The sequence below is a fragment of the Tupaia chinensis genome, unplaced genomic scaffold (genome assembly GCF_000334495.1).
Source record: "Tupaia chinensis unplaced genomic scaffold, TupChi_1.0 Scaffold000081_1, whole genome shotgun sequence".
NCBI lineage: Eukaryota > Metazoa > Chordata > Mammalia > Scandentia > Tupaiidae > Tupaia > Tupaia belangeri.
This window is the reverse complement of record NW_006159542.1, coordinates 3,527,164-3,552,122: the sequence shown is the minus strand read 5'-3', so window position 1 is coordinate 3,552,122 and position 24,959 is coordinate 3,527,164. Positions and strand designations below refer to the sequence as shown.

The 24,959-nt window shown below is 42.2% G+C and overlaps 1 protein-coding gene across 1 annotated transcript in view; it reads right to left on the bottom strand.

The window, feature by feature from the left end:
- Positions 1-24,959, bottom strand: part of HSDL2 (hydroxysteroid dehydrogenase like 2) — a 62,897-nt gene that overhangs the window by 11,077 nt on the left and 26,861 nt on the right. Inside the window, exons 6-9 of the mRNA XM_027769457.1 lie at positions 19,195-19,389; positions 15,044-15,115; positions 11,537-11,686; positions 4,340-4,468 (exon numbers count right to left, since the gene is read on the bottom strand). Of these exons, the coding sequence (XP_027625258.1) occupies positions 4,340-4,468; positions 11,537-11,686; positions 15,044-15,115; positions 19,195-19,389 (546 nt within the window). The remainder of the gene's footprint in view (positions 1-4,339; positions 4,469-11,536; positions 11,687-15,043; positions 15,116-19,194; positions 19,390-24,959) is intronic.

Here is a 24,959-nt window from a genome sequence, read left to right as displayed (position 1 = left end):
GCAAAAACCGCCAAAAAAAAAAAAAAAGAAGAAGAAGAAAAAAAACACACAGGACAGGGACTAAGAGATGGCATAATGGTTATGTCACTAGACTCCCACGTAGTCAACCATGGTTTGAGTCCTGAACCTGGCAGCTTAAAACTTAAGCCAGGCACATGTGTGTGCATGCCCAAAATCCCAAGAGAATAGAAAAGAAGGGACTGCAACATGGTCATCCCCCTATAGGGTGATTTCTTGGTTTTTGTCTCTCTGATGAGTACTTGCAATTTATAGTAAAAATCCCTCTCAAAAAAAAAAAAAAAAACACAAAACACGCAGAACATGTGTGGTATGACCAAGCCCCATTGAGATGTGCCTTCTCTTTCTTTCTCCGTCTCTAATGAGCACGCATGCCTTCTGGAAATACCAAAAAAAAAAAAAAAAAAAAAAAAAAAAACCCTATTGAGTCATCATAAAAGTCATGACATATTTTTTTCTATGGAAAAATGTGTCATAACTTTCCCGACACCCCAATAATAGTGAACTATCCTATTGTCCCTCAGTATCTGTGTAAGGAAGGTTCCAGGAATCCCCAGACAGCATAATCTGTGGGCGCTCCAGTGCCTAAAAAAATGTGAGAGTATTTGCATATGATACACACACATCCTGCCATGTAATTTAAACCATCTCCAGATTACTTACAGTACCTACTTTAAATGCTACGTAAATAGCTGTTATGCTGTATTTTTTTAAATTTTGTATTATATTTTATTGTTCTATATTGGTTCGTTTTTAAAAAAAAATTTTTAATCTGTGCTTGGTTGAATCTGTAAATAAAGAACCTGTGGATACAGAGGTCCAACTATATATCCCTCCTCAAGAAAAGTAATCTTGTGTAATTTATTTCATTTCTGTCGTACTGCTTTACCATATAGTGGCCTCTGCTGGCCAAAAGGAGATTCTGATTTATGATTTCTAGTTGCTCTTACATGGTTGTATTTGTAATATATCTGTTATAGAAGTTAGGCCATAGAAATAGCTATGACTTCTTTTTTCTTAAAAAAAAATTTATTTATTTAATTTCTATTTGTAGGGACCAGCAGTTGGTGTAATGGCTATGTCGCTGGACTCCCATGTAGAAGACCACGGTTCAAGTCCTGGACCTGGTGGTTTAAACACACACCAGGTGCTTGTGCGTCCGTGCCCAAGATCCTGAGAGGAGAATGGAGGAGAAAGGACTGCGGTGTGGACATTCCCCCAGGGGTGATTTCTCACTTTCTGTCTCTCTGTCTCTCTCTGTCTTACTGGCAAGTGCATGCCCTATAGCAAAAACCTCTCCAAAAAAAAGAAAAATAAATAAATAAATTCTATTTGTTATTATTTTTTAATTTGACACAGAGAGAGAGAAAGGGAAAGCAAGAAAGCAAGCTGCCAGGTCCAAGACTCAAACCATGGTCAGCCACGTGGGAATCCAGCGCCATTAACCATCTCACTACTTGCCGGCCCGCTATGACTTCTTAAATGACAATTCTTAGGATATAAGATCTGAATTGTATCCATTCAAAGGAAAGCTGGTAGGATAAACTATGAATAGTAAGAAACAGAAGTAAACTCACTTAGTTATAATCTAAACTACTGCTATAAATATATCATAAATAACATACTTTTTAAAAATTACTCATACAGCTGATTCATCTCTTCTAGTCAATCCAATCCCCATTTTTATCTTTCTTTTATAGAAAGATAAAAATGGGGGCTGGGAGGGGGGACGGGGTAAGGCACCAGACTCTCACATGGCCAACTGTAGTTAGAGTCTCAGACCTGGTGAGTTGCTTTCTCACTCTCTCTCTCTTTCTCTCTCTCTGGTCAAGTTGAATAATAAATAAATAAATAAACGAAATTAAGATAAAAATGGAAAGACCATTATTTCAACCACATGCTAGTAAGTAAAATGTAAACTAAAGAAGTCACTTGATTCTTCTACCTCTGAAGGGCAGAATTGCATAATAATAAGGACCATGAGCTTTGGAGTTAGTCTGGATTCAAATCTTTGCTCCCACAGTTTATTTTCTAACCTTGGGTTTATTATTTAATTGATCAAAGTGTCAGGCTTGAATTCTATAAAATGAAGAAATATTTTTAAAGAGGTTTTTACCTCAGGGCACACATGCTGCTGGAGAGAGAGAGACAGAGACAGAGACAGAGGGAGGAAAAGTGAGAAATCAATTTCCTGAGGGGACAACCACACTGTAATCCCTTCTCTTCCATTCTCTTCTCAGGATTTGAGGCAGGTATGCACAAACACCCGCTGTGTGGTTTAAGCCTCTGGAATGAGGCATTTGGCCATGTGGGATCCAGTACCTCAACCACCATGTCACCTGCTGGCACACACATTTCTTGAGTGTATCCAAAAAACTGGGTTTAAGTTCTACGGAGTAATAGTTGAAACACTATTAAAAGTGATTAAAGAAATAACTATTCACTAACACTGAAAGATGTCATCACTGGGACCAGCAGATGACATAGCGGTTATGTGGCTGAACTCCCACACGGCCAACCACAGTTTGAGTCCTGGACCCAGTGGCTTAAAATTCACACCAAGCATGTATGCATGCATGCCCCAAATCCTAAGAGAATGGAGGAGAAGGGATTGCAGCATGGCCCATTTTCTGTCTCTCCAGCTAGCACACCTGCCTTATAGCAAAAAATCTCTCTAAAAAATATATATGTTATCATGTACTAAGCGAAAAAGTTTACCAAAATAGAGTAATGGTTTGATCCTATTTTTATAAGTACACACACACATACATGTATATTATGCAATACCAAATTAACTGTTGGTCATCTCTCAATGCTATGATAAAGAACAATTTTATTTTCTTAAGTGTATTTAATTTTTTTATGATGAACATTTAACACTACTATAAAAAAAAAAAACAGAAAAGTTGAAACTTTGATCATTATCACATCATATACAGATTAGCTCAGATATTAAGTCATTAGTATATTTGATTAGAACTGGAAAGCAAGACTTAGAGGGCACAGAATATTTGTGACCCTCAGTTAATAAAAATTAAAACTGAAGGAACAGCACATAGCGTAGTGGTTAAGGTGCTGGACACTCACGCATGGCTGACCAATGTTCAAGTCTGGGACCTGGTGGCTTGCTTTCTCACTTTCTCTCTCACTCTCTCTCTGGTCAAATTAAAAATAAATGAATGAAGGGACCAGCAGTTGGCGTAATGGCTATGTTGCTGGACTCCCATGTAGTCGACCGCGGTTCAAGTTCCAGACCTGGTGGCTTAAACTCACGCCAGATGTGTGTGCATGTGTACCCAAGATCCTGAGAGGAGAATGAAGGAGAAGGGATTCCAGTGTGGCCATCCCCCCTGGAGGGTGATTTCTTGCATTCTGTCTTTCTGTCTATCTCTGTCTTTCTGAGGACCACACACGCCATATAACAAAAACCTTTCTCCAAAATAAATAAATAAAATAAAATAAAATAAATGAATGAATAAATAAAATAAATAATTATTTTTTAAAAAGATTAAAACTGAACAAAATATGAATGCTACTTTTAAATTCATTACATGAAAGATTCTTTAGAGTACATTTTATAATGCTTTAAGGTGCTGCCTCTGGGGGACCAGCAGGTGGCATAATGGCTATGTTGCTGGACTCCCATGTAGTCGAACACAGTACAAATCCCAGATCCGGTGGCTTAAACTCATGCCAGGCATGTGTGCATACATGCCCAAGATTCCGAGAGGAGGAGAAAAGATTGTGGCATGGCCATCCCCCCTGGGGCATGATTTCTTTCTTTCTGTCTCTTTGTCTTTCCACCAAGTGCACGTGCCCTTTAGCCAAAAAAAACCAAAAAAACAAAAAACAAAAAAAACAAAACAAACAAAAGAAAAACCTCTCCAAAGAAAAAAGTGAGTGTCTGCTGAGTTCATCACCTTTGGTGATCACTGTATTACTGGAAATAGGATATCATAACACAATGGAAGGAGGCACCTATGAATACTTTTATGTCTCTGTTCCCTACATTACATTAGCTTTTCAGTCCTGCAAAAATAAATTCTGACATCTACTCCCCATTCGTTGGATGTAGTAGAAGTAACAACAGAGGCAACAGTAAAATCATCCTTTCTAAGATGGTAAGCTCATCAACCCAAATGTTGTCAAATTAAATAATGATAAGAATAATAAAGTTAAATTTAAAAAATGCGTAGCTACAAAGATTCTACTTGGTAGCTATGAACATTGACAATTCTTGAGTATTTGGGAAGGGAAAAAGTAAAATGTCAGGACTAAATTTCCCTGAATAATAGGTCAACCACAAAGATTGAAAACTCACCTGAAAACATTTTTACAAAATCATCAGTAGACATATTCATCACCACATCAGCCCGATCAGAGGGCTCTCCAAATCCGACGTTCCCACCCTTGTTTTTTAGGTCGAGAAACCACGTGCCACCATCTTCTCCTACACGGAGATAAATATAGAGGAGTTAATAAGAAGGAAGTCCTGTTCTTTTTAAATGTAATGATCACTACAATTCAAATAATCTTACAAAATGCTGTTACCCAGATTAAAAACCTTGGGTCTCTACCAATCGAATCCAGCATTTATTAAGCACTTACTATATTCCAGGTACTATGCTAGGCTTTGAAGACTTCAATAAACAAGAGAATTATGGGTATTCTTTTTCAATAAACAAGAGAATTATGGGTATTCTCAAAAAAGAAGAGTGGAGGGAGATGTGGGAGCACATTTATAAAAAGTCAAGGCACCTAGAGCAGTGAAGTCCATAAAGAGAGAACTAGAATAGGGAACCAGCAGTTAGCGTAATGGCTATGTCACTGGACTCCCATGTAGTAGACTGCGGTTCGAGTCCTGGACCCAGTGGTTTAAACACACACCAGGCATGTGTGCGTGCTTGCCCAAGATTCCAAGAGGAGAATGGAAGACAAGGGATTGTGGCTTGATCATCCTCCCTGGGGGGGTGGTTTTGTCTCTCTGTTTTTCTGGTAAGCGCAGGTGCCCTATAGCAAAATCCTCTCCAAAAAAAAAAAAAAAGAAGTATAATAGTGATTACCAGGGACTGGGGAGGAGGGGAGATGGGGAGTCGCTGTTGAATGGATTCAGAGCTTCACTTTGGGGAGACGAAAAAGTTCTAGTGGTGATGGCTACACAACGCTGTGAGTGCACAGAACACACTGAACTGTACACTCGGGAAATGGTTAAAATGGTAAGATGTATGTTACGTATATTTTACCACAATAAAATGTTCAGTTAAAAAATGGTCAAGAGGGGCCAGCAGGCGGTGTGATGGTTAAGGCACTGGATTCCCACATGGCTGGCTGACCATGGTTCGAGTCCCAGACCGGGCAACTTGCTTCCTCACTTCCCCTCTTTGTCTTGCCCTCTAGTAAAATTAAAAAAAAATAATAAACAATTTAAAATAAATAATTTTTTTAAATGGTCAAGAGAGGGCTAGCAGGTGATGCAGTGATTAGAGTGCTGGACTCCCACACGGCCAACCATGGTTTGGTTCTTGGACCCAGCAGCTTGCTTTCTCACTTTCCCTTTCTCTCAAACAAACAAACAAATAAATAAATAAATAAAATTAATTAATTCTAAAAAGCAATGGTCAGGAGAGGGACCAGCAGATGGCGTAATGGTTACATCATTGGACTGCTATGTAATCCTGTGGTTTGAGTTCTGGACCCAATGGCTTAAAATACACACTTGGTATAGTGGTTAAGGCGCTGGACTCCCACATGGTTGACATAGTTTGAGTCCCGGACCTGGCAGATTGCTTTCTCACTTTCTCTCTCACTCTCTGGTGAGTGCACATGCCCTATAACAAATCTAAAAATAATAATAAATAAAATTAAATAAATAATACTTTTTTTAAAAAATAAATAAATAATTCTTAAAACAAACAAACAAAAAACCTTACACTGGGCACGTGTGGTGTGCGTGTTTGTGTGTGTCCAAAATCCCAAGAAGAGACTGGAGGAGATGGGACTGCAGCGCAGCCATCCCCCCAAGGGGTTGATTTCTCTTCTGTCTCTCCAGCGAGTGCACACACCCTGTAGCAAAAAACACTCTCTTAAAAAACAAAAAGGTCAGGAGAACCCAGCTGAAGCTGAGATTTGAAAGTTGAGTATGAATCACTTCGTAGGACAAGGAAGAGGAAAATATTTCAGGCAGTGGAGATAGGCTATTAAGCAGAAAAAAGAAAAAGCAGGGGTCAGTAGATGGTGTGGAGGTTAAAGCAGTTGGATCCTATGTGGCAACTCCGCAGTTCAAGTCCTGGACCTAATGACTTGTAAACCGTGCCAGGCGCATCTGTGTATGTGGCCAAAATCCTGAGAGGAGAATGAGGAGAGGAGATTGTGGCATGGCCAGCCCCTCAGGGGTGATTTCTCAGTTTTCCTCTGTCTTTCTCTGGCAAGCACATGTGCCCTATAGCAAACGAAAACAAACAAAACAGAATCAAGAGTACAACGGGCATGAAGCACTGAACGAAGTGCAGCAGGACCGCAAGGCAGAAAGGGAGTGCACGGTGCACAGATGAGCTCACGAGGCTCCAGGTGCAGAACAACGGGAACCGTGTGAAGGATTTTACTACGTTCATCGATAGTGTGTGCCACAGAGGGAGAATGACATCATAAGGTCTGTATTTTGACTCAATTACCCTTCCTGCAGTATAGACAATAACTGGAGAGGGATCAAGAAGATGCAGAAAGTTGGTAAGGAAGGTGTTGGGGTAGTTCAGGAGCTTATCCACCTGTATCAGGATTGTGGGGATGGAGAACACAGGCACATCTGAGAGAGAATTTCAAAGCAGAACCACAGGACTAGGTAACTTGAGTGTAAGAAGAAAAGGCAGGAAAGGTGCAAAGGAATGATTTGCTAGTTTGGGGCTTGGGAAATTAAGTCAATATGAGTTTTTTTAGAGAGGTTTTTGCTATCGGGTGCATGCACCTGCCAGAAAGACAGAGAGAGACAGAGAGACAGAAAGCGAGAAATCACCCTCCAGGGTAGATGGCCATGCCGCAATCCCTTCTCCTTCATTCTCCTCTTTGGATCTCAGGCATGCACGCACACATGCCCGGCGTGAGTTTAAGCCACCGGATCCAGGACTAGAACCGTAATCAACTACATGGGAGTCCACCGACATAGCCATTACGTCAACTGCTAGTCCCAATATGGGTGGTTTTTTAAATTCCTATTTTTTAAAAGTTTTTGCTGTAGGGTACATATGCTTGCCAGAGAGAGAAAGAAGAAATCACCCCTTGGGAGAATGGACATACACAATCCTTTCTCCCCCATTCTCTTCTCAGAATTTTGGGCATGTAGGGGTTGGCAGGTGGCGTGGTAGTTAAAGACGTTGGACTCCCACATGACCGACCATGGTTCAAGTCCCAGACCTGGTGGCTTACTTTCTGACTCCCCCTCTCCCCCCGCCCGTCCCTCTCTGCTCAAATTAAAATAAATACATAAAGTTAAATAAAATAATTCTTAAAAAAATAATTTTGAGCATGTGCACACCTATGCCTGATATGTCTTCCAAGCTGCCAGATCTGGGACTGAAAGTGCTCAGTCGGCCATGTGGGATCCAGTTGCCTTAACCACAACACTGGCCCAATGGGTGCTTTTAGTTTAGTTTTATTTTTTAACTAAGAGAGGACGACAAAAGAAGAGCAGGTGTAATGCATAATAGCAAAGGCAGGTGTTAGAAATGACGAGTTCTTTTGGACTTTTTAAGGTTAAGGCATTGGGGCCAGCAGGTGGCATGGTAGTTAAGAGCACTGGACTATCACTACGGCCAAATGTGGTTCAAATCCCAGACCTGGCAGCTTGCTTTCTCACTCTCTCCCTCCTTGTTCTATCCCTCTCTGGTCAAATTTAAATAAATACATAAATAAATTAAATAATTCTTTTAAAAAAAGGCATCTTTGTGACAACCAAGTAAAACTGTGAAATGAGATCTAGCTAAGCTAGAAATATAGAAACATAATTCATCACTTCATGTGGTCATTGAAACTTTGTGAATGGATGATGTTTACTAGAGAAAATCTGTAGCATGTAGAGTGCTAAGACAGTGGCCTAAAGAGCATCCATTAAGGGAAGAAGGATAAAGGAGAAGCATCCAGCAAAAGAAACTGACAAGAAATGATCATAGGCCAGAAGGAAAGCAAGGAGAGCTGAAGAAAGAGCATCTTCAGGGTACCAGCAGAGAGCGTAGTGGTTCCATGGCTGGACTCCCACGCAGTCAACTACAGTTCAAGTTCTGGACCCCTCAGCTTCAAACTCATGCCAGGTGCATGTGCATGCGTGCCCAAAATCCCAAGAGGAGAATGGAGGAGAAAGGAGTGTAGCATGGCCATCCTCCCTGGGGGGTGATTTCTTGCCTTCTGTCTGTCTCTGTCTCTCCAGCAAGCACACCCACCCTATAGCAAAAATCTCCAGAAGGTCAACAGCATAAAATGCTGAAATGTGGCCACAAGGTAGGTATGAAAAATGCCCACTGCTGACATGGGAGTCAGAGGACCTTGATGAAAGCCAATTCTGTGGACCTGGGAAACACCAGAGCAAAGTATATTCAAGAGAGTGTGCTGGGGCCAGCTGGTGACATGGTGGCTAAGGTGGCTGGATCCCAGATGGCTGACATCGTTCAAGTCCTGGTGGCTTGAAAGGTGCTCCAGGAACATGTGCGTGAGTGCCCAAAATCCCTAGAGGAGAACGGAGAAGCGGAGTATGGTGTGGCCATCCACCCTGGGGGAGGTTTTTCTCACTTTCCCACTTTCTCTCTCTTTCTCTGGCAGGTGCACACACCCTATAGCAAACTAAAAAAATAAAGAAAAAATGGAATAAGTTGTAGATGAAAATAAGTTTGGCTCTGAACAGGAGGAAAAAAGGCAGGGAATGTGTGGTTTGTTACAGTTGCTGTGTAGATAGAATTGATTTGAGAGCACTAAACTGTTGGAAGAAGGCTGCAGGTGAGCAGGTTGGAGGAAAGGCACAATTAATAGCACAAAGTTCCAGGGCCAGCAGGTGGCGTGGTCGTTAAGGGGCTGGACTACCACATGGCCAACCATGGTTCAATTCCCAGACCTGGCATGTTGTTTTCTCATTGCCCTCCCACCCCCGTTTCCCTCTGGTCAAATTTAAATAAATAAATAAAGTTAAATAAAAGAATTCTTAAAAAAAAAAATAGCACAAAGTTCCTGAGATGGTCAGAGGCAATGGACTTAGAACTTTGTCTCAAAACGTGATCCATGGGACCAGCAGTTGGTGTAATGGCTATGTCGCTGGACTCCCATGTAGTCGACCGTGGTTCGAGTCCCAGACCCAGTGGCTTAAACTCATACCAGGCGCGTGTGCGTGCATGCCCAAGATCCCGAGAACAGAATGGAGGAGAAGGGATTGTGGCATGGCCATCCCCCCAAGGGGTGATTTCTTGATTTCTGTCTCTCTGTCTCTCTCTGTCTTTCTGGCAAGCACAAGAGCCCTATAACAACAAATCTCTCCAAAAAAAAGAAAAAAAAAGTGATCCATGAACTACAATACTGTCATGGCTGACAGAAATGCAGAATCTCGGGCCCTACTCCAGAACTACTGGACCAAGGTCTGCATTTCAGGCACATCCCAGGTAGTCCACACGGTCATGAAAGCCTGGGATGTGCTGATCTAGAGCTGAACTCCATTCCATTGGGAAGGAAGGAGGAGAGGATGATGTCCGTCACGGCTGATGGCAGGAAAGTGAAGCAATTTTTGTCTGTGTAGGCTTCTAACGTCCCTGCCAAAGAAGAATTATCTGCTAACACTGGCAGGGAAGTAGAGGGATAGATGGGAGATCTGAGAAACACTGAGAAAGTTTAAAGCGGTCACTGGAAAATGAAGTCGCAGGCTGACCACAACACAGAATCCTGAAGTGCTCCTTAGATCCCAGTTGAAGAAGGGCAACAGAGAATTTCTATTGGTGGGTGATGTGATTATTCTATTCCTTTTCTCCAGCAGAATTCAGCAGCCTGGATGCAACCGTGCTGATCGACTGACTCGGGTATAGGCGCATAAGCTTTCAGAAGGGATGACATAAACACAAAAGGCCCAGGAAGGGTGGGGTACAGGCAAGGAAGTGCCTGAAGTAACAGACCATGAATTCTAAGGATAAAAAGGAACTAAAATCAGGAAAGTGAGGATGGCTGAAGATAAACCAAAGAGGACAAAGAATAAAAAAGTCTGCATATAATCAAACCAAGGTGCTAGTTTTCGTTTTGTTTTGTGGATTGTTTTTGTTTGTTTTAGGTTTTGCCATAGGGTATGTGCACTTGCTGGAGAGAGACAGTGGGTGGGAAAGTAAGAAATCACCACTCAGGGGAGATGGCCATGCCTCGATCCCTTCCCCTCCATCAATAAATAATCTCCTCTCAGGATTTTGGGCAGACATGCACTCATGACCCACATGATGTTCAAGCCAATGAGTCTGAGACTCAAACCACAATTGAGCATGTAGGAATTCAGCACCTTAACCACCACGCCACTGCTTGGTCACAAAGGTAGCTAGTTCTTTTTTTTTTTTTTTTTTTTTAAATAGAGATTTTTGCTACAGGGCACATGTACCCACTGGAGAGAGAGAGAAAGATACAGGGAAAGCAAGAAATCACCCCCCTGGGGGCATGGCCATGCTATAATCCCTTCTCATCCATTCTTCTCTCAGGATTTTGGGCATGCATACACACATGCCTGGCGTGAGTTTCAAGTCGCAGGGTCCAGGACTCGAACCGCAGTTCACTACATGGTAGTTCAGTGATGTAACCATTACATCACCTGCTGGTCCCTAAAGGTAGCTAGTTCTTAAAGATATTGTTAACATGCATTAATGTTATGTAGAGAAGAAAAATATTAAGTCTTAAAAAGCTGACTTCGGGACCAGCACTTGGCATAATGGCTATGTCGTTGGACTCCCATGTAGTTTACCACACGGTTCAAGTCCCAGACCCAGTGGCTTAAACTCATGCCGGGCGCATGTGCATGCATACCCAAGATCCCGAGGGAAGATTAGAGAAGGGATTGCCCCTTTGGGGAGTGATTTCTCACTTTCTGTCTCTCTGTCTTTCTGGTGAGTGCATGAGCCCTATAGCAAAAACCTCTACAAAAATCAATAAATAAGCTGACTACAATTATAACTACCTGAACAATCTCAAAGACAAAAATGGCAAGGTGCCCATGGCTGATGATGAATTACTACACTACACTACCTGTCATGATGGGTGTGTCCATTTAGGCTTCCAACTAAGATTTCCTCTCAAGTACATAGTTATTTAACACTGAAATATTTGTAATGAAATTGTATTTTATGTGTATGCAAATGCACTGATCTTAACTTAAAAGTACAAATTAACAGTTACTTGCTGTTCTTGAATGTCTGCATTCTAGAGTTAGCAAGGTGATCATTACTGGAGGCTGATTTTTCTTCCAAAGGAAACACCCTGCTTTGCTTCATAATAGCCTAGGATTACCAGATAGAATCCTCACCTGAGAGTTCAAACTGATAGATGGCTTGAGTGGCTTTAACAACATCGTCACTGAGAGAGTCCTTAACAATTCTGAACGTTTCCTCCACAGCGCCGGAACGTGGCTTTGACTGTGACTGTGGCTTCTCTTCTTTGACTTCTGGAACAGCAACTGTAAAATATTATTCATGTAGATGGCCCTAAAACCTTGGCAGTGGAAGGCCACTGAAGGCCACACAGAATTAACTAATTAGGACAGACTTGCTACCAATTAGACAGAGTTGGCCAAACTTAATTAACAGGGTCAGAAAATCACAAATAACTGACTGAAATTGAAAGATAATAGGACAAAAATGAAAAAAGAAGTGAATAACATGAGAAACAAAAGCACAATAACTATATATATATTTTTTGCCATATTGAAAGAATCATTAAAGGTAGTATGTAACAGCAATGAAACTACTGAAAAGATTTCCCAGAAAACAGAAGGAAAGAACAAAAAGATGGAAATGATGAGAGAAGGCGGTAACGACAGGGAAAAAGAAAAAGGTAGCTGAGCTAAGAATAAGTGTTTCTGCGGGCCAGCAGGTGGCATGGTGGCTAGGGGCACTGGACTCCCACTTGGCTGAATGAAGTTGGAGTCCTGGACCTGGCGGCTTGCCTTCTCACTTCCCCCGTCTCTCTCTCATTCTGTCCCTCTCTGGTCAAATTAAAATAAATAAAGTTAAAAAAAATATTTAAAAACAAAAATGAAGAAGTGTTTCTGCAGTGAACCCAGAACTGGAACAGAAACAACTAAAACCATAATAAAAAGTAAACTAGAGCCAGCCAATGGTGTGATGGTTAAGGTGGCTGGATCCCACGTGGCCGCGTGTGCAGTTCAAGTGTCAGACCCAGAGGCTTGAAAAGTATGTTGGGCATATATGAACATGTACCCAAAATCCCAAAAGGAGGGAGAAATGAAGGAGAAGAGATTATGGCGTGACCGTCCTCTATGGGGGCGCTTTCTCGATTTCCCTCTCTCTATCTCCAGTGAGCACATGCACCCAGTGGCAAAATTTAAAATAAATAAATAAACAGGAAGTATGAAATTAACAAATCAAAGATTGAGTGGGCTCCCTATGTCCCTGTGGGGAGCAGGGATGGAGAAATCAATGAAGAGATGACAATACTGTTTTTACCATGAGGGATATAAAACATTAACTTATAACTATTTACATAGTTTACAGTAATTATATAACTATTATATGAACTGACATATGCAGGACTAGAAAAGATACAATCAAATGTTTTCCTGTTTCTTCTTCCTTTTATTCATGATAGAGCATGACCTATTCACATGAAAAAAAGAAAAAGGAAAGAGAGGCATGAGCGCCCTCCACAGGAGCTGGCCATGCAGTGGTCCCCTTCCTCCAGTCCTCCACCCTGTCAGATCCAGGGCACTCATGCACAAGCCCAGAACATTTCAGGCAGACCAGGTCAGGGATTCAGACTGCAGTCAGCATGTGAGAGCCAGCAGACTACCACTGCATCCACAAGACAGCCCATGTGCAATCGAATGTTAACAGGAGTTATTGTAAGTTGCAGATGCAAGGAAGAGTGACCTCTGAGGGGTGAACTATGATGTGAACACACATGGATCTGGCTGTGGACAAGAAAAACCACCTGAAAGGGATAAATTAGATCCTAGGCCAGACATACAGGACTACTATCTATATGCATCTATTAATGTATCTACCGAAAGGCCCAGCGGGTGACATGGTATTTAAGCTGGACTCCCTCGTGGCCAACCACAGTTTGAGTTCTAGATCTGGCAGCTTGAAAAACATCACACTGGGTGGGTGTGTGTACATATCCAAAAATCTCAAGAGAATGGAGGAGGGATTACAGCATGGCCATTCCCTCATGAGGGTGATTTCTCACTTTCTCTCTCTCTGTCTCACCAGTGAGTGCATGAGCCCTATGACAAAAACATTAAAGTACACACACACACACACACACACACTCTCACATTCACACTCACACACATATATATGTATATATACCAAAAATGTCAAGGAGAGTTGCATTGACTGAACCAGAAAGATTAGGGAAAAAAGAACAACAGAAGTAAATGTTCTTTCCAGTATTTGTGGAGGAAGTTGGCCAAAGGAATTTGAGTATTATGACCACAAGGGTGAGCATGGTCTTCATGGGAGACAGCTATGGGCAAAATCATCCCTGTTGAAGCCCAGTGCCTGGGAACATTTACCTGACATTCTACTTACCTAATCCCTCTTGCTCTGACTCCATGGTCATGAAACAACCTGATTATAATTCTGTTCCCGGAGTAATTATGCCCAAAGGGAGAAAACATGCTGATCATAACAACTATATATGTATTCCATCAGATGGCAACTCTTTATTATACAGTAATAAATGGGATTACTAGGAGAGAGAGAGTATATGATTTAAAGGACTTTATGTATCTGGGTATTAGGAAAGCCATTTAAGTTTACTGGTTGAGGACATGGGCTTTGGAGTCAGAGAAGTATAACTTTAAATCTTGACTCTGCCACTTGCCAGCTGTGTGATCACAGCTGTAAAATGAGGGTAATTAATACCTGTCTGGTGGGATCATAAGCATTGAACAAGACGATGCATGCAAAGTTCTTGGCACACTAGCACGTACTAGAGGCCCCGTAAGTATTTGTGGAATAAACAAAATGAATGTACATGATCAATAAGTAGTTATTATTTAAAATTTCAATGAGCTCAGTTCATGTATGTCTTCCCCTACAAAATAAATCCAATTTATTTTAGGAAGTTGGGCAAAAATGAGAATTTTAGACTTATCTGACTTGAAGACCAGAGTCTTCTAGACTTTAGTAAACTTTTTAGGTAATTTCTACCATTAAATAAGAGATCTTTTGAACAAAAGACTGACAACTTAGTTTTTCTGGTTTTGATACTGTGATACATGTGAGTGGCAACTGAATCAATGATATAGTTTTTAAAAAAGATTACTTATTTAATTCCATTTGTTATCATTATTATTTTTTTAATTTGACCAGAGAAAGAAAGGGAAAGCAAGAAAGCAACCTGCCAGGTTCAGGACTTGAACTGTGGTCAGCCACATGGGAATCCAACACCTTTAACCCCACACCACCTGCCAGTCCCAAAAATCTAATCTTTTTTTTAAAAGAGAGATTTTTGCCATTGAGTGCATGTGCCTGCAGGAGAGACAGAAAGCGAGAAATCACCCTCCAGGGTGGATGGCCACGCCTGAAAAAAAGTGGATGTTTTTCAGGCAATTTTTTGTTTGTTTGTTTAACCCAACAAAAAGAATGTTAACAACCTACTGGTAGCCAAAACAACCTTCTTGGCTAGAATTAACTGAGAACTCTACATTACTTGTTTGGTTGAAATTACAATACAGTTGAAAAGCAGAAGGTAGAAATGTCAGTTATAAGATCAATTCTGTATTTTGAAAGAAATACATTAAGTTAGTATCTGTATTTTCCAATGTAAAATATGGTCTAGATCTCACCAGGTGATTCCATTTTCTTGGTAACTGTTTCTGGGTATTCATCCAAAAAGAAATCTGGTATCAAAGGATGGCCTGAAAAGTTGACCCCAAAATAATCAGGTTAATGTAATGACTACAATATATTAAGATTTTTATCACCTGTTTAATAAACACTGTTTATATTTACAAATCAGTCTGATACAATGGAAAAGGCTCCCACAAGAACTATCAAACTATTTGATCTCTATTAAACTTTCCCAGTTACCCTTCTCCCCTATAACAAATTCTTCTTCAAGGTCTAATTTTTAACTTTTATTTATTTATTTATTTTAGTTTTACCCAAGAGAGTCAGGGAGAGAAAGAAAGAGAGATAAAGTGAGAAAGCAAACAACCAGGTTCGGGACTCGAACCATGGTCAGTCATGTGGCAGTCCAGCACCCTTAGGCACTACGCCACCTGCAGGCCTCAAGGTCTAATTTTAAAAAATCATCTCTTGAGCCCAGCAGGCAGTGTGGTGGTTACAGCATTGAACTCCCACATGGCCAACTGCAGTTTGAGTCCCAAACTTGAAGGCTTGAAAATCATGCCAGGCATGGGACCAGCAGTTAGCATAATGGCTATGGCGCTGGACTCCCATGAGGTCAACTGTGGTTGGAGTCCCAGACCCGGTGGCTTAAACTCACACTGGGCATGTATGTGTGCGTGCCCAAGATCCTGAGAGGAAAATGGAGAAGGGATTGTGGCATGGCCATCCCCTCGGGGGGTGATTTCTCGCTTTCTCTCTGTCTCTCTCTTCTGGTGAGCGTACGGGCCCTATAGCAAAAACTTCTCAAAAAAAAGAAAAGAAAATCATGCCAGGCTCATATGCATGTATGCCCAAAATCCTAGAAGGAGAATAGAGGAGAAGGGAATGCAGTATTGCCATCCCTACTGTGGGGTGATTCTCACTTTCCTCCTCACTGTCTCTGTCTCTCTGGTGAATACACATGCACTATGATAAAACCTTTAAAAAAAAGTGGGGGATGGGAACCAGCAGTTAGCGTAATGGCTATGTCGCTGGACTCCCACGTAGTCGACCGTGGTTCGCGTCCCGGACCTGGTGGCTTAAAACTCACGCCGGGCACGTGCGTGCCCAAGATCTCAAGCAGAGAATGGACGAGAAGGGACTGCGGCGTGACCATCCCCCCTGGGGGGGGGATTTCTCGCTTTCTGTCTCTATGTCTCTCTCTGTCTGTCTGGCAAGCACACGCGCCCTATAGCAAAAACCTCTCCAAAAAAAAAAAAAACGTGGGGGGTGGCCAGCAAGTGGCATGGTGGTTAGGGTGCTGGACTTCCACAAGGCTGACTGAGGTTCAAGTCCCAGACATGGCAGGGTTCCCTCTCTCTCTGGTCAAATTAATAATAATAATAACAAATGTAAATTAAATAAATAGTTCTTTAAAAAAACCTCTTATGTAAAGTCTTTACTACTTTCCAGGTGCTTCTGCCTCCTTATACTCTTAATTCTCTGTCTGTCATCCCTCCAAAGTGCTTAGGACTCATTTCTTACTAAGCCCCCCTAGTGGGGGCAGGAGTCCCTCATTAAGAAGGACTTACTTCCCAGCATCAGTGTAATTGGGTCTTTTCTGTGTTTCTCTCACTCTATCATAATGAAAATTAAAATTAAGATATCCTGTTCCACTGAGTCTTATTTTTCAGCTAATAGCATGGTTAAAAAATAAGTTAACTTTCTTTTTTTTTTTTCATTCTCTAATTTATTAATTAATTTTATGTTTTAAATTTTTTATTATCATCATAATCTTCTTTATATTACATTGGATTACATATAACTTTACAGTGTATTACATTGCTTTTTCAAAAGGGAATGCCATGCATGTCAGTCAATACAGAGACATTAATCTCCCCAAAAATAAGTTAACTTTCTTAACATTATACTGATACCTCCAAGTCATGAGTATGCTAGACCATAGAACCTTCAAAAGTGTAGTAAAATTAGATATTAACAACCTCTCTTTTCTTCTCTCAGAAGATTAAACAAATTTCTGGAGGGCAGAAATGAATTGATCTTTGTTACATCCTAATGTTACAGTATCTGATTATATTAAGTTCTCAGTACTTGATGGGATTTTAATTTAAATCAAACTAAAATTTTGTGTACAATGACACAATCTTTTTTTTTCCTCCCCTTTTAAGAGAGATTTTTGCTCCAGGACATGTGCACTCGTTGAAAAGACAGAGAGAGAGAGACAAAGAGACAGAAAGCGAGACATCATCCCCCAGGGCGGATGGTCATACCACAATACCTTCTCCTCCAGTTTCTCCTTAGGATCTTGGATATGCATGCACAGGCACCCACTGTGAGAAAGCAAGCCTCCAGGTCCAGGACTAGAACCATGGTCAGTCATGTGGGAGTCCAGCAACATAACCATTACGCCATCTGCTGGTCCCCAGTGACACTATTTTAAAGCTCAAAGCCATGATTATACTAGAACAGGACCCAGAAGACCTGTGTCTGGTTCAGGTTCTGCCACTTATTAGCTAATTACTCATAAGTAAAGGCTTAATCTCTCTGAGCCTGTTTTTCCACTTGTAAATATTACTACTACATGTTGTTGACTGTATTATATACATAGGGCAGGCACTGTGCCATGTACGTTATACTTATTATTGCGCTGAGTTCTTACAGAAATCCTGGGTGGAAGTTATTATTCCCTTCATTTTTTTTTTAAGTTTGCTGTAGGGTGTGTGCACTCACCCAAGAGAGACAGAGAGAGAGGAAGAGAAAGTGAGAAATCACCCCACAAGAGGGATGGCCACACCACAATCTTTTCTCCTCCATTCTCCTCTCAGGATTTTGGGCAAGCATGTACATGCACCTGGAGTGTTTTTCAAGCCAATGGGTCCAGGACTCAAACCACGCAATCAAGTCATGTGGGATCCCGCTGTCTTGACTTCCATGATACCTTCTGGCCCCCATTCCCTTCATTTCAAATCCCAGCATCTCAAGGAGGTTGAGGGAGGAGGGTCATGAGTTCAAGGCTAGTCTGGGCAACATAGTGAGAACCTGTCTGAACATACAACCAGTGTAAGCTTCAAGTTGCCAGGTCTGGGACTTGAACTGCAATGAGTCATGTGGGAGTTCAGCACTTTAACCACTATGCCACCTCCTGGCCCCAACTCCATGATTTTTTTGCTTTTTAGAGAGATTTTTGCTACAGGGTACGTGCACTCGCTGGACAGAGACAGAGAGACAGAAAGTGAAAAATCACCCTCCATTCTCCTCTCGGGATTTTGGGTATGAACACACATGTGCCTGGTCTGCCAACTCCACCAATTTTAAAACTAACTTTAAAATACTAATTTTCATTTTTGGTTTCAAGATTCAGAATGGCTGGGGCCAGCAGATGGAGTGGTGGTTAAAGGTGCTGAATTCCCACATGGGCGACTACAGTTTGAGTCCTGAACCTGGTGGCTTGCTGTCTCACATTTTCTCTCTCTCTCTCTCTCTGGTCAAATTAAAATTTAAAAATGTATAAATAAATAAAGTCAAATAAAATAATTCTTTAAAAAAAAAGATTTAGAATGGCTAGTAACAGATATGATCGTCTATATCTACATATCACTTCACTTACTTCTATTTTCCTCTCTCTCTTTTTTTTTAGCTTATATTAGTAGATCCACATTCACTGGGAAGCCAGCTTTTAAAAAGAACATGTTGGGGCCAGCAGGGAGCATGGTGGTTAAGGGCGCTGGACTCCCACATGGCCAAATGAGGTTCGAGTCCCGGACCTGGTGGCTTACCTTTTTGCTTTCTCTCTCTCTCCCAGCCTCTCTGAGCAAATTAAACTAAATGAATAAATAAATAAAGTTAAATGATTCTTAAAATAAAATAAAAAGAACATGTTTATCTTGTAATCATATAAACACACATAAAAAACAGATAGTAGAGCCAACAGATGACGTGGTGGTTAAAGGCATTGGACTTCCACCTGGCCAACTGTGGTTCAAGTCCCAGACCTGGTGGCTTCCTTTCTCACTTTCCTTCTCTTTCTCTCTTTCTCTCTCTGGTCAAATTGGAAAATAATAATAAAGTTACAATAAAATAATTCTTTAAAAAAATGCATGTTCATTACAGAAAATGTTGAAAAACACTTAAAAACTATAAGCATTACCTGGTTTAACGGCATAGACATCAAAGTTTTTTATTCCTTCTTCTTTTAAGATATTTTCATCAATAATAAAGTTGCCAGTAAAACTTTTCGGCTTTTTGAAAATGGAATATGCCGCATCGGCGATGATATCAACCTTTCTACATTGGCTTTCCACACCGGATCCTCCCAGCATGTCCATAGCAGCAGTGTGTATGGCTGTAGAGAAAACACACACACACGACTCCACATCAGATAACAACATGATGGAAGTAACAAGTAATCCTGACCCTTCACAATTATCAAGGCTAATCTCTATTTACCAGGTGAGGAAAACAAGGTCCAGAAAGCTTAAGAGATTTGCCAAATGCTCTGTAGGTAGAACTGGGTAGAAAACACATTTTCCTTACTCGAGACGATACACCCTGATACAGGACTTCTCCTGAGACACAGCAAAATTCAAGCAGACTTCTGACTTCCAGTGTTTTGCATGCCATGCTTTTACATTTCATTCTCCTTTTTTTGCTAAGTGTGGGGCACAGAGTGCAGGTACTCACCAGGGAGAGACAGTGAGAAGTCACCCCCAGGAGAGATGGCCATTCCAAGGGGGTATGACCACACCCCAACCCCTTCTCCTCCACTCTTCTCTTAGGATTTTGGACACACATGCACACACACCCAGCATGTTTTTATTTTTAAAAATTAATTAATTAATTTTAAATCTGACCAGATTTACTTATTTTATTTTTATTCTGACCAGAGAAAGACAGAGAGAGAGAGGGAAAATGAGAAAGCAAGCTGCAGGTCCGGGACTTGAACCACAGTGCCACGTGGGGAGTTCAGCACCTTAAGCACTATGCTACCTGCTGCCCCCACCCAGCATGATTTTCAAGCCATCAGGTTTGTAACGCAAACCATGTAGACAGTCATGTGGAACCCAGTTGTGTTAACTACCACACCACCTGGCTAGCCCCACATGCCATTTTTGACAGTCAAGAAAGCCAGTAATAAAATAGAGCATTGAGCTAAAAGTTAGGTAAGTGGAATTTTTCTACGAACAGTGCCATGACTTTAAAAAAAAAAAAGACTCATTTAATTTTATTTATCATTATTATTATTAAAATTTGGTACAGAGCATGTGCACTCACCAGAGAAAGTGAGACAGCAAGCCCCCAGGTCTGGGACTTGAACTATGGTCAGCCATGTGAGAGTCAGCTTCTTCACCACCATGCCATCCACTAGCCCCTTGTTTCATGACTTTTAGCAAGTCCTTTTAATATTTCTGGGTCTCAATTTCCTGTCTCAAAAATATGGAGTTTCCTTTCCTAAGTTATTGTCTTTCTTTCCCAAGAGGAGAATGGAGGAGAGGGGATTAGGGCGTGGCCATCCCCCCTGGCGGGTGATTTCTCACTTTCTGTCTCTCTCTCTGTCTTTCTGGAGAGCGCACGCATGCCCAACAGCATAAACCTGTCCAAAAAAAAAAAAAAAATTAACGCCCTACAGCATAAACCTTTCCAAAAAAAAAATTAACAATAGGGAACAAAGTGGTAACACAACCTACAAGGAAAAGGTCCTCAATTCACTTCCCAAGACTTTCCTGAGCACACTGGGTTCATGTGTGCACGTGTGTGTGTGTCCACGATCTGGGATGGCTGATATTGGGAGTGGATCATGGCATGAGTACCCTACTGGAAGTGCCTGTCCCTCTCTCTCTCAGGGAGGAAACAAATAAGTGAACTTCTAAAAAATTAATCACAGGGCCAGTCAGTAGTGTCATGGTTAAGGTGGCTGGATCTCACATAGTTGACCTTGTAGTTCAAGTCTTGGACCCAGTAGCTTAAAAATACACCAGGGGTATGTGTGTGTGTGTGTGTGTGTGTGTGTGTGTGTGTGTGTGTATCCGTGCCCAAAATCCCAAGAAAAGCATGGGATTTCTTGCTTTCTCTCTCTCTGTCTCTCTGGAGAACGCACATGTCCTATAGCAAAAATCTTTCTCAAAAAAAAAAGTTTATCTGGAACCAGCAGTCAGCGTAATGGCTATGTCGCTGGACTCCCAGGTAGTCAACTGTGGTTCGAGTCCTGGCCCTGGTGGCTTAAACTCACACCGGGTGTGTGTGCACATGTGCCCAAGATCCTGAGAAAAGAATGGAAGAGAAGGGATTACAGCGTGGCCATCCCCCTGAAGAGTGATTTCTCACTTTCTGTCTCTGTCTCTGTCTTTCTAGCTAGTGCAAGCATCCTATAGCAAAAACCTCTCCCAAAAAAAATATATATATATTTAACTCTATTTATTTATTTATATTTGATCAGCGAGGGAGAGAGTGAGAGAGAGAGTGAGAGAAGGAAAGTGAGAGAGCAAGCCGCCAGGTCCAAGACTCAAACCATGGTCGGCCATGTGGGAGTCCAGTGCCCTTAACCATCATGCCAACTGCACGCCCCACATCCCTACGTTTTTTAAGTTTATTTATTTCTTCTATGAGAGTAGACAGACAGACAGACAAGAGTTGGGGCACCCCACAACACAGTCTTCATGCTCCAATCCACAAGCCTCAGCCAGCTAGGACCATAGGCATACATGCTATTATATACTATCCATACATTCTCTGAATTAATGTTTAGAACCCATTGTGATAACTAGTCCAAGGTCACAGGAGCTGGAATATAACTTGCAACTCGACTTTATAGAGCCAGGCTTTTACTCACTATATAACTAGTGGGCCACAGTCTGTTAACCAAAGTTCTTGGACTTCAGTTATCATCTCACTTTCATATATGGGAGACTTTTTTCTCTCAATAGTTCAGTACAGTCTATTTTGTGTGTGTGTGGGGGGGGGAGGTTTTTGCTATAGGGCACATGCGCTCGCCAGAAAGACAGAGACAGAGAGACAGAAAGCGAGAAATCACCCCCCTAGGGGGGATGGTCACACCACAATCCCTTCTCCATTCTCCTCTCGGGATCTTGGGCACGTACGCACATGCGCCCGGCGTGAGTTTAAGCCACCGGGTCCAGGACTCAAACTGCGGTCGACTACGTGGGAGTCCAGCGACATAGCCATTACGCTAACTGCTGGTCCCAGTACAGTCTATTTTGAGAATATATGAATATGTACACTCCTAGTCTCGATGTAGGCAGTAGAATTCTTAAAAATTCTAAATTAAGAGTGTAATAAGAGGACCAGGAGATGGCACAATGGTTACGTCACTGTACCCCATGTAGTTGACTATGGTTTGAGTTCCAGGCCTGGTGGCTTAAAACACACCAGGCACGTGTGTGTGCATGCCCAAAATCCCAAGAGCAGAATGGAAGAGAAGGGACTGTGGGGTGGCCATCCCCCCAGGGGGGTGGTTTCTCGCTTTCTGTCTCTCTCTGTCTCTCTGGTGAGCGCATACGCTCTATAGCAAAAAACCTTTCTCTAAAAAAAACGTCTAAAAAGACTATGTGGGGTGGTTAAGGTGGCTGAATCCCACATGGCCAACCATGTGGTTCAAGTCCCAGACCTAGTGGCTTAAAAACACATGTCAGGAGGACAGTAGGTGGCATAGTGGTTGAAGGCACTGGACTCCTACATAGCCAACCACAGTTCGGGTCCTGGACCTGGTAGCTTGCTTTCTCTCTCTCAGTCTCTTCTGGTCAAATTAAAATAATAAACTTAAATAAAATATTTAAAAACCAAGTCAGACATATATGTGTGTGCCCAAAATCCTAAAAGAGAGAGAAGTAGAGAAGAGATCTGGAATGACCATACTCCATAGCGGAACACGGGGTCTTTTCTCTTTCAAAGAAAAGGCACAGATAAATACTTCTAACCGAGAAGTAAGTCATAAAGTTATTCTCAATATTTTGCACTGTCAAAAGGCTAACCCAACAGGTTATAAAAGCTGATTATGGGAACCAGCAGTTAGCGTAATGGCAGTATCACTAGATTCCCACGTAGTCGACCGCGGTTCACGTCCCGGACCTGGTGGCTTAGAACTCATGCCGGGCACGTGTGCATGCGTGCCCAGGATCCCGAGAGGAGAAAGGAGGAGAAGGGATTGCGGCATGACCATTCCCCCGGGGGGTGATTTCTCGCTTTCTGTCTCTATGTCTCTCTCCGTCTGTCTGGCGAGCGCATGCGTCCTATAGCGAAAACCTCTCAAAAAAAAAAAGCTGATTATAAACACAGGTTAGCGATAGACTCAATCACATGAAATTTACTGGTGATTTCTAGGAAAGAAAATAACCAAGATCTGTAATGAAAGCAGCTAACACTTGGATCACAAGAATCATAAAAGTCACCCTAGGACCAGAAGGTGGTGGGAAGGTTAAGGCACTAGATCCCACATGGCTGATTGTGTGGTTCAAGTCCCAGAACCAGCAGCTTGAAAATCATGCCAGGTGAATGTGCATGTGCGCCCAAAATCCCAAGAGAAGAAAGGAGAAGAGAGGATTGCAGTGTGGCCATTCCTTCTACAGGGTGATTTCTCACTTTCCCTCTCTCTCTGTTACTCTGGGGACAGAGATTGGCCTACCTCTTTATCGCCTGTCAGCCCCACCAAGCATACATGAACATTTGTGTGTGTAGTCATTGAACCACTGATGGTAAAGTGCATCATTACTGTATGGAACACTAAGGAAACCAAAAAGCTGCTAATTAAACTATGATAGATCATCCATCCTAAGATATATACTGATGGGACCAGCAGTTGGCAAACGGCTATGTCACTAGACTTCTATGTATTTGACCATGGTCTGAATCCTGAACCTGGTGGCTTAAACTCATGCCGGGCGCATGTCCGTGCGTGCCTAGGATCTCAATAGGAGAATGGAGAAGGGATTGCAGTGTGGCCATCCCCCCTGGGATGTGATTTCTCACTTTCTGTCTTTCTGTCTGTCTCTGTCTTTCTGGCAAGTGCATGCACCCTGTATCAAAAACCTCTCCAAGAAAAAAAATAAAAAGATACATACTGATATCAGAGATGTGAAAATGGAAGGCATGAGCATCTCAGAATCAACAAAATATGGTATGAGCTTTTTTTGTTCATTTGCCAGAGAGTGCATGCACTTGCTGGAGAGAGAGAGAGAGAAAGCACCCCCCCCCCGGGGCGATGTCATGTCTCAACCCCTACTTGTCCATTTCCCCATCCGTTTAGGATTTGGGGCACATACACACAAACACTCAGCATATTCTTTAAGTTGCTGCCAGGTCTCGGACTCGAACCACACAGTTGGCCATGTGGAATCCTGCCACTATAACCACCATACCACCAGCTGGCCCAGTACGAACTTTTAACCTACTCAGAATAGGTCTCTTGGAAAACAAAGAAACTAGTTTTGATTTCCAGTACTGGAGAGGCGGCGGCCAGCTGGTACCTTGTCTCCCGGCCCCTCTCCAGCCAGCAGAGCTCCCACATCTACTTGTAATGTGGCCCTGGCGACAGCAGCTGTTCTGAGTCTTTTCCTACCTTCCCCTCTGATGCCTGACACCCCTGACTCCCTGCCCCAGCCATGTAAAATCCAATGAAAGACTTTCCTGCTTCTACCACCCTGGTCCAGACCAATCAAGAGGTAAGAGGCAGGGGACCAGCAGTTACCGTAATGGCTATGTCGCTGGACTCCCACATAGTAGACCGCGGTTCGAGTCCTGGACCCGGTGGCTTAAAATCCACGCCGCGTGCGTGTGTGTGCGTGCCCAAGATCCCGAGAGGAGAATGGAGGAGAAGGGACTGCGGCATGGCCATCCCCCCTGGGGGGTGATATCTCACTTTCTGTCTCTATGTCTGTCTGGCGAGTGCACGCACCCTATGGC